Source organism: Suricata suricatta, chromosome 8 (assembly GCF_006229205.1).
Source record: "Suricata suricatta isolate VVHF042 chromosome 8, meerkat_22Aug2017_6uvM2_HiC, whole genome shotgun sequence".
Lineage (NCBI taxonomy): Eukaryota > Metazoa > Chordata > Mammalia > Carnivora > Herpestidae > Suricata > Suricata suricatta.
This window is the reverse complement of record NC_043707.1, coordinates 118,566,800-118,576,645: the sequence shown is the minus strand read 5'-3', so window position 1 is coordinate 118,576,645 and position 9,846 is coordinate 118,566,800. Positions and strand designations below refer to the sequence as shown.

The window sequence follows — 9,846 nt, the reverse complement described above, 5'->3', positions numbered from 1 at the left end:
CCCGGCGGAGCCCGCGCCCAGCCAGAGCCCGCGTTGGCGCCGCGGCTCACGCCCAGCAGAGCGAGCCCAGGCAGCGCAGCCTTGAGAGGGGGCTTCCCCGGACCCCTCCCCCGGCCCGGGCCCCTGGAGCCTGGCCTTCGGGGCAGGGAGGCGGAGTCCCCGGTGCAAAGTCCGGGGACCAGCAGCCGAGGACGCCAGGGTCCCGGAGCCAACAGGTGCGGGGCTTGGGGGATTCCCAGGCCCGGGGTGGGGGTTCCAGAGGACCCTCGGCGGGAGCCAGGAGTCTCGGAGCAAAACCTGGGTGCTGGGAGGCAGGGTCCCCAGTAGGCACTGCCCTCCTCCCGGCAAGCTTCTGCAGAACCCTTAGCGCCTTCGCTTCCCCGCCTATTCCCCGCAGCCTCCCACGGTCCCCGAGGTGCAGGGAGGTCCCGCTGCGGGAGTGGGTCCGTCGGCGCTGGGAAGGGGTCCGAAGGAGCCCCCTCGCCCTCCCCCAGCCGTCTCCCGAGACCAGCAACCCTCCTACACAGGTCCGGGGTCGTCCCAGCCCCTGGCTTGGGAAGGAGGGGTCTGAGAGAAAGAGGAGGGGCAGGGAGCGAGGCCCGATTTATGAATGGAGAGAGCGGCCTGAGCGCCGGCCCAGCGACCCCTGGCGGTCGTCGGGGATCATCGCGGCCCCGGGGGTCTGAGGGGCCTTGCTGCCGAGCCTAGGGCTCTTCTCTGGCTTCCAAGGAGGTCATGGGTTCCTCCCTACACCTGTCCCCTCCGTGTGTGTATCCTACCCAGGAGGGTCCAGGTCTGGCCGGCCAGCCCTGGGTCTCGAAAGCCTCCCTTTCCCATTTTTTCCAACCAAAAATCCAGGCCTGTGAACTGACCCAGGAGAGAACATTTGCAATTGAGATGGCTTCCCCTCACAAATCTATGGTGTTTGGTGGATTCAAACAGACCTGGCATAGTAGCTTGTAACCTTGAGCAAAGGGCTCAACCTCTCTGAGCTTCTGCAAAACAAGGTTCTTTAATGGTGGTCAGAGGTGACCCTGAAACCAACTCCCCTGGCCAGAGGGGTGGGGGTGGGGGGTAAAGCACTGAGATGCATTAGACCTCACAATGCCTCATGGCAGCCCTGTGAGGTAGGTAGTTATTACTCCTTTGGAAATATGGGGAAACTGAGGCTGAAAACATAAATTACCCCCAGAGCAACTTGCATGGAATTGAGTTGCGAGCCGCCTCTGTCTCTCTCCGTCTCTTTCGGGGGGCTCGCTGTAACCTGACAGCACTGTGAGAATTAAGAGGGAGCTTATATGCAAATTGCCTGGCACACTCTTAATATTCTTTCTTCTTTCCTCCCCTCCTTCCTTCAGGAGGTTTGGGGCTGGGACCCCAGAGACCCGGGTGCAAGGGAAGTGGGCTTGAGGCCTGGCCGGGGCCCAGGATGCCCCTCGGCCGCAGCAGCTCCTGAGCCCATGGAACCCTCAACCACCCCGGGGGCCCTGACGGGGACCCCCACTGGTGGTGGGGGACCGTCACCGTCACCGGTGCCTCCTGACTACGAAGACGAGTTCCTGCGCTATCTGTGGCGCGACTACCTGTACCCGAAGCAGTATGAGTGGGTCCTCATCGCTGCCTATGTGGCTGTGTTCCTCGTGGCCCTGGTGGGCAACACGCTGGGTAGGTGTCTATGTCCTTGTAGTGCGGTGGATTTCCTCTGGGGACTGGAAGCGTCCTGGGCCTTGCTTCTCTCTCTCTTCCTCCCCTGCCTCCCCTTGGCTGGGTAGGGTGGGGGATGGGTAGACCAAGGGTGGGGGAAGACGCTGGCTAAGATGGGCATGGCTCCGCCCCTGGCTTCACCTCCTCTTCTTCTTCCCCCCTCCCCACCTGCCCTGCAGTCTGCCTGGCTGTGTGGAGGAACCACCACATGAGGACAGTCACCAACTACTTCATTGTCAACCTGTCCCTGGCTGACGTGCTGGTGACAGCCATCTGCTTGCCGGCCAGCCTGCTGGTAGACATCACTGAGTCCTGGCTCTTCGGTCATGCCCTCTGCAAGGTCATCCCCTATCTACAGGTGAGCTGTGCCCCAATGCTGCCCACCACCTCTCTGTCACCCCAAGTCCCAAAACCATGGCCTTGCATAGACCTCAGTGACCCTCAGACTTGCCTTTCAGACAGGACACGGTGGCTCAGTTCTTCTGCAGTGTCATCCTCTACTCTCAGCAAGGGCAGGCCATGAGACCTGACACTTGAGGACACAGACACAGTCCCACACATTCCCCCTCCCCATCACAGCCACAGACCCACATGCACACAGCCACAGGAGGACACATGTGCAGTCACCTCCGGGTACCTGGGGACACAGTGGAGGTGAGAGGCACAAGCCCGTGAGAGGCACAAGCCCATGTGACAAACGCAAATGCACACCGAGCCTGTTCACTAATTTCAAGGGGGCCGATTTGAGGGGGTCGCTGGAAAGTATCCCCCCTCCCCCACCATCCCAGGCCAAGGCCTTCCCTCTCCCAGTGGCAGGAATCAGGATGTCCACATACGGTGGGTGGGGTGGAGAGATGGCTGCCAGAGGCCAGAATGGCCCTTCAGCTGCATCCTTCAACCCTCTCCCTGTACCCTGGAGGGCGGAGGGGTGCTCTCCTGGAGGCAGTGCCCACCTCCACCTCTGGCCTAGGCTCATGTCTGCCTCCCAGGACAAGGCTCTTTCCTAACAGCATGGGGAAGGGATGACATCCCTGGCGGAGAGAAACGCTTCTTGGATTTCCATTGGTTTGAGGTTTTTCACTTCAACTGATTAACCCCAGCAACCCTGAGAATAAAGACAGGGCAGGAGTGGTGAGGACATTCACCTCAGGCAAATTATTGAACCTTCCTGGGCCTCTGTGTCGTCCTCTATAATGTGGGGGGAGAGTATACGCCATGGGGTTGTTCTGAGGATACGGTGACAGTGTCCCGGCACATAGTGGCTTCCGTAAGCGTAAGGGGAGCAACTCGACCTGGACCTTTTTCATCCGTGTTTCAGGGATTCCCACAATAATCCCGCCAGGCGGATGACATATTCCTGTCCCGCAGGCCCCCTGGCTACCTGGTGTTTCAGGGCTCTGAGCCCATGTCTGGGGGTGGCCCCCAAGAGGTCTGATGTCCTGTCCCCATGGGGCAGGCCGTGTCCGTGTCAGTGGCAGTGCTGACTCTCAGCTTCATCGCCCTGGACCGCTGGTATGCCATCTGCCACCCGCTGTTGTTCAAGAGCACCGCCCGGCGTGCCCGTGGCTCCATCCTGGGTATCTGGGCCGTGTCGTTGGCTGTCATGGTGCCCCAGGCTGCCGTCATGGAGTGCAGCAGCGTTCTGCCAGAGCTGGCCAACCGCACCCGCCTCTTCTCTGTCTGCGATGAACACTGGGCAGGTAATGGCGAAAGCCTTGAGCAGGCATCTCTGACGTGGGCACCTGTGGGGTCCATGCCCCTAGGGAAGGTGTCTGTCTGTGTACTTCCGGGGCGGGCACTCCCAGGGTGGGTAGCTCCCAAAAGGACACCCTAGAGCAGCCTCTACCCGCTGCTCTTTCAGGGCGGGTAACCCCTCGATGGATGCCATAGAACGCCCACCTACCAGGGGTACCTCCAGATTCCCCCAGGCTGGACAACTCCAGGGTCTCTCTGCCATGGTGTCTGCATGAGGCCCAGCTGCTTACATGGGCTCCATGGCTCTAGTTGGGGGGAGGGTGGCATTGCTAAGCAGGACAGGCTGGACGCTCCCACAATGGGTCCAGCCCTTTTATCTCTTGATTCCCACAGATGACCTCTATCCCAAGATCTACCACAGCTGCTTCTTCATTGTCACCTACCTGGCCCCGCTGGGCCTCATGGCCATGGCCTATTTCCAGATCTTCCGCAAGCTCTGGGGTCGCCAGGTGAGGCCCTCTCTGGTGTCACTGACCAGGCTCAGAGAGGAAAGGGAGTAGACAGTCCTCTCCTTCAGAACATGCCATCCTGGCTGCGACCAGAGAGAGGCAAGTCCTAGAGACATGTCAAGGCCAAGGCCAAAGTGCTAGTGCCTCCCCTGGAACCGAATAGTGACTGATTTGTTTCAGTATTGAATATTTAATAATTGTTCTGGTATCAACAACGACCATTTGTTCCTTGCACCCTCTTAACCATCGTATGTTATCCCCAACTTACTATGTGAGAAAACGGAAACCCAGAGAGGCAAAGCAACTTCTCCCAAATCCCTCAGCCAGTGAGTGGAAGACCAGTCAGCAGCCTTCCTGTGCTCAGGTCGGCACCAGCACCACTGTGGTTTTGCCAGATTGGGCACTTTGCTCGCAGTGTCTTCACAACGATCTAAAGTGACCAACAGCAGGTGGGGTGGACGTGGGGGAGGGAATGGCTCAGAGGTTCCTGGCACCAGCAGGACTAAGTTCTGGGTCCCCATGCTTGGGCAACGAGAGGATACAGACCAGAATATGACCAGCCTGCTGTCCGCCAGCACTTACCACTCCCCCAAAAGCTCCCCAGTCAGGATGGCAAGACTCACTGAGCTCACCTAAAGGACGAGAAAATTGAGGCTCAGAGAAGGAAAGCGAGTTGAACGAGGAAGGTCGCATAGCTCATGAGTGGCTGAGCTGGCCCTAGACCCCAGGTTTCCTGAGCTCTAGTCCCTGCCCCTCTGTTGGGGGGTGGTCCAGGTGTCCAGTGGTGGAGACTTCAGGGATATCTAGGGCTGTTCCAGGAGCCTGCAGTTGTCACAGGCTTCTGGGCACGGACCTAGGCAGGGACAGTGCTCTGAGGTCCAGGGCCATTCCGAGCAGCCCACCTGTTCCTGCCTTGCCCAGGCCTCCCGACAGTCAGGCAGAGGCCAGGAGGAGGCACAACTCACCCCATGCCCCTACCTCCACAACGGGAGCTGATGATCTAGAGTCTTCTGTCTCTCTGAGTTTCAGTTGTGTCGTCTTTAACGAAGGGCCAGTGACACCTTCCCAAAAGGCATGTTGTGGGTGGGCTCACCACGGGCTAACGGAAGGTGAAAGTGATTTGCTTGCCCTTCAGTCCAGGGTGCTGGTCTTCATCATGAAGATTAGGTTTCTCCCAACTGCAAGGATTTGTTCCCTTTCCCGGCCTGCACGCTGCCCCAGGGTCCACCCCAGGGGGAGGGAGGGTGGGCTGGCCCCAGCAAAGGGAAAGGACCCTCCTCGGGAGCCCCGCCCACCGTGGCCATCTCTGTGTGCTGGACAGATCCCTGGCACCACCTCGGCCCTGGTGAGGAACTGGAAGCGACCCTCAGACCAGTCAGAGGACCAGGGGCAGAGTCCGAGCACAGAGCCCCCGCCTCGGGCCCGGGCCTTCCTGGCCGAGGTGAGGCAGATGCGAGCTCGCAGGAAGACGGCCAAGATGCTGATGGTGGTGCTGCTGGTCTTCGCCCTCTGCTACCTGCCCATCAGTGTCCTCAATGTCCTCAAGAGGTGAGAGCACGAGGGGGTGGCCGTGGGCCCAGAGGAAGGAGCTCTGTCTGCTTTGCAGGAAGACTCACCCACGGGGTGGTCTTGGGTGGGTTCTCTCTCTCCTCTGAGCCTCCGAGCCTCGAGTCCTCGTCTGTAAACCGTGACTAGTAACAGTCCTGGCCTGCTAGGGCTACTGTGAAGATTGTTCCATCTAGTCACTCAGCCACCTGATCGCAGGGGCGAGGAATGCGGTGACCACGTGCGCAGGACAAAGTCCTTGCCTTTGTGGGGGCTACATCTACTGGGAGAAAGAAATAAGTCTCTATTGTCCTGGCAGGCAATGATACTACTATAAAAACAAATAAATTAGGGAAGGGGGATAGTGATGATGACAGGGATTGGTGGAATTGTGTGTGTGTTTGTGTGTGTGTGTGTTTTAATTTTTAAGATACGACCTTTAAAAAAAAAAAAGCTCATCTGAGGAAATAACATCTGGCAGAGACTTGAAGGAAGGGAGAAACGGAGGGACCAGGCCCACAGGTGTCCGGAGGGACAGCGCTCGAAGCGGAGGGAACAGGGGCTTGGCAAGTGAGGGCCGCAGGGTGAGGGAAAGAGCAGGGCTGCTGTCATGAGACCATCTCAGTGGGGGTTTGTGCTTGGCCACTTCCTGCCTGTGTGACCTCGGGCAAGTCACTTCTCTCCCCTGGCGCCTCCCTTGTTGACAAACGGATGTCTTGATTATGTTGCTATGAGGATGGATGAGGAAGTGGATGAGAGGCCCAGGGGACTGGGTAGCCGGTGACTGAACAGATGTACCCGGGTCCCTGCCCCTACATCTATCCTGGGGCTCAAGACCCCAAAGCTCAAGGCCCAGGAAAGGGCCACCTGGTGGACAGAAGGCGCAGCAGCGGGAATTCTTGCACTTGAGAGCCGCTCTTGAGCTATGTGACCTTGGTCAACTCACTTTCCCTTTCTGAGCCTTGGCTTTCCTGTCTCTAAGATGCAGGTAGTGACTCCTGCCCTAAATAAACATGAACACACACATCTGCCCCATTTCTGACCGTCCTCCCCTCTGTCCTAGAGTGTTTGGGATGTTCCGCCAGGCCAGTGACCGGGAGGCCGTCTATGCCTGCTTCACCTTCTCCCACTGGCTGGTCTATGCCAACAGCGCTGCCAACCCCATCATCTACAACTTTCTCAGTGGTGAGTGGGCCGGGGAGGCGGGGCCACCGAGCCTGGCAGCGGTGCCCAGGACAACAGGCTGCCCACCCCCAGTTCAGGCTGAATAAAGGGACGGTGGGGGAGGATGGCCCCTGTTCCCTCCCCAGGATCGTCGTGAGCTTGTTCTGGGAACTCGCATTCAGGGAAGACGCGCCCTGCCCAGGAGCCCTGGTCTGAGTGGGAGACAGGCCTGACGCCCAACAGCAGCCAGGATCCAGCTGTCCAGATTATACAGACCAGTGAGGGGGTGGGGAAGGCAGGGGCGAGGCCAGCTCACCTCCACCCACCCCTGCTGCCTGCACTGCGGGCCCTCCAGTCAGCCCGTCTGGCCAGAGCAGGCTCCAGACGGAGCCAGGCCTGTGGGGAGAGGGCCCGGGGGTGCCCGCCTGGGAGGGTGACTACATAACTGAGATATCTGGGTAAGGGAGGGACACCAGCCGAGGCAGCCCAGGGCCGGGAAAGGGCTCCCCTATGCCCAGCTAGACAGCTACAGGCAAAGTGGCCAGAATATGGGGGGCTGTCCCTGGATCCACATGCCCCTGAAAGCGGCCGTCTTGCCCCCTCTCTGGAAGTCCAGGCGTTCCTAGTCCCTCAGCCCCAACCCAGGCCACGCCAGCTGCCCCCCACCTCCTTGACCTCCCAGCCTTGGGGTGGTAACACCTTCACCCTCAGACCCACCTCGGTTCAGCGAAAGAATGGCTCACGAGAATGGCTGTCCAAGCCTGGGCACAAAATAATCTTTGAGAAAAGGTTGAAAGGCTGAAGAAGTAGGGGCCAAGTGTCTATATCACAACCCTCATTGAGACTGAAAAAGTATTCCCCGAGCTCAGAGGGGAGAGCAGAAGAGATAAGGGCTGTGGCAGAGACGGCAGCAGATTTCTCACTGAGCATTCCTGTCTGGTCTGCATTAACTGAGCACCTACTGTGTGCCTGGCCCTCCGCTGGGGCCCCACAGAAGCATGGTCAAGGAAATTTCTGCTCCAGACACAACCTATTTCCCTGGTGTCCCCTGGCTGACCGAGGTGGCTGTGGCAGTCCCTTCTTCCCTCCTGTGTCCTCCCCTTGAAGCCAAGGGCTCTGGAATGAGAACCAGGCCTGAACTCTGGCTGGGTGACCTTGGGCAAGTCACTGTACCTCTATGCAGGTCCCCTGTGAGGTGAGGATAAAGGCCGCCAGGCTCCCAGGGTGCTGGGGCGAGTAGGAGTGGGGGTGGGGGGTGGGGATGGGGGGACGAGGCAGGGGTGCCCAGCGCCGTGCTTCGTGAGGGCTGCCGCTGTCCTCTCCATTACTGTGGGGACAGGTAGGGAAAGCCTAGCCAGGGCTGGGGAGCCTGAGCCTCTTCACCCACTCACCCAGGAGGGCAGAGGTGGCCCCAGGCCCCTGAGCCAGACACCACATTTTGAGCCCGGCTCAGAGCCAGTGCACAGTCAAGGAATCAGATGAAAATTGCATTTCTCCTTGGGAACCGCTCCGGGGCCTCTGTCCTCACTCTCCCTGGCAGCAACGAGGTCCCAGCTCTGCTCTGCCCTCCCGCCCCCTCATAGGCAGCTTGGCTGGAGCTGCGTGGGTGTCCCTGGGCCCAAGGCCCTTCCTGCTTCATCCAGCTCCTTATGGCTGTGTCTTCTGTCTCCAACCAAGGCAAATTCCGGGAGCAGTTTAAGGCCGCCTTCTCCTGCTGCCTGCCTGGCCTGGGCCCCTGCGGCTCTCCGAAGGCCCCCAGCCCACGCTCCTCTGCCAGCCACAAGTCCTTTTCCTTGCACAGCCGGTGCTCCGTCTCCAAAGTCCCAGAGCACGTGGTGCTCACCAGTGTCACCACGGTGCTGCCCTGAGGGCTGCCCTGGTGGCAGCAGGGGGCTCCTCTCTCTGGCTCCTGGGGGACCCGCCTCTCCTCGCAGAGACTGCTGGATGCAGGGGGAGCCCGGGGCTCTAGACCTGGTTTTCTGCCTGTTTAACTCTAGGCAAGTCACTCCCCTTCTCTGAGCCCTGTCTCCTAAGCAGGATTGATGGGAGGATTAAGCGTGCTCCAGAAAGCAGAAAGCGTCTTGTAGATAGTGAAGTGTTATGGACAGGATTATCATATTCCTCTCCAGTGGCTGTGCCCTTTGGTATCATCCATCCCGTCATCCTTCCACAGCTTGGCCTTCCTCCCAAAGATCCCCTTCCTACCCAATTACAGGCCTTCCCTGGGGTCTGCTGTAAGGGGCCCGGCGGGCATTCCCATCTGGCCCAGCGGCTCTGGCCAAAGCCCAGTTGTCCCAAGGCCCTTGTGAACTAATCTGGGTCCGGCCTTTACCCAGGGGGAACGCAGCCCCATCCTCACCAGGAACCAGGTGCCCACACCATACACTGGACTCCGTTGGCTTTCTGGTGTGATAAAACACTCTCCGTGTGGCCATTTGGCATGGAGGCCAGCAGCCTGAAGCAATTGTAATTAAAAGCCTGGCACTGAATGTTCCCTTTCCTTGTCATTGCACAAAATCTGTGCTGCTTAGGTGAGGAGAGGGAAGGTGGGGAAGCTTGGGGGAGGGGAGCAGACAGGCAGCACTGCTATTATCTGCTGACTGCTGCCACCCCCCACCCCAGCACACTGGCCAGGATTCAGGGCACACATGGTGCTGCCTCCTCAGGCGGTGCCAACCCTCCAATGCCCAGGACCTGGATCCTTGACACGTCTGTCTGCTTCTGGGCCCACTGGCCTCTGGGAGATGGGGGGGCAGACAGCAGGGTTAACGGACTGATTTACTGTTACCTTCGCCTTCTTGGAAATCGGGCTTGCATTTACTTTCTCTGAACTCACAGGATGAAGAGAAAGCCGCAGACGTGCTCCGTCTGCCACCAGGATGATTAGAGGGCTGCCAGAGGCCCCGATCCCCATTGCCAGAGCAGGAAGTGGAGTGCAGTCTGGAGCACTGCTCTGCTTGAGAGGGCAGGAGCACTGGGCAGGGGCCGGCTCTGCCATGCACATCACCAGCTCCATTTAACTTGATTAATGGGGCTTCGGGCTCCCTCTGACCTCACCCGTCAAAAACTGGGACGAAGCCACGGAACTGCCAGGGGCCCAGCCCAGGAGTGCTTTGGCACCCCTCCCTCGTAGACATCATGCTTTCCCAGAGCAGGTGGAAGGTACGGCCTAAGGATGTCGTCCGCTCCCTGGACGACTCATAAACTGGCGCTTGTGGTCATTTCCACA

The 9,846-nt window shown here is 59.3% G+C and overlaps 1 protein-coding gene across 1 annotated transcript; it reads left to right on the top strand.

Annotated features, from left to right (window-relative positions):
• Positions 1-104: 104 nt before the first annotated feature.
• HCRTR1 (hypocretin receptor 1) lies at positions 105-9,094 on the top strand. The gene is made up of 8 exons (XM_029948751.1): positions 105-215; positions 1,359-1,665; positions 1,884-2,062; positions 3,161-3,404; positions 3,793-3,908; positions 5,230-5,456; positions 6,517-6,638; positions 8,295-9,094. Exons 2-8 carry the CDS (start codon positions 1,461-1,463, stop codon positions 8,483-8,485), a joined length of 1,284 nt encoding a protein of 427 aa, XP_029804611.1. The 5' UTR covers positions 105-215; positions 1,359-1,460; the 3' UTR covers positions 8,486-9,094.
• Positions 9,095-9,846: the final 752 nt, after the last annotated feature.

Excerpts from the sequence above, each read along its gene's own strand:
- HCRTR1 (XM_029948751.1), top strand. The coding sequence starts at position 1,461 with ATGGAACCCTCAACCACCCCGGGGGCCCTGACGGGGACCCCCACTGGT. Across the intron at positions 2,063-3,160 it reads AGGTCATCCCCTATCTACAG|GCCGTGTCCGTGTCAGTGGC; the intron begins GTGAGCTGTGCC and ends CCCATGGGGCAG. Across the intron at positions 5,457-6,516 it reads GTCCTCAATGTCCTCAAGAG|AGTGTTTGGGATGTTCCGCC; the intron begins GTGAGAGCACGA and ends CCTCTGTCCTAG.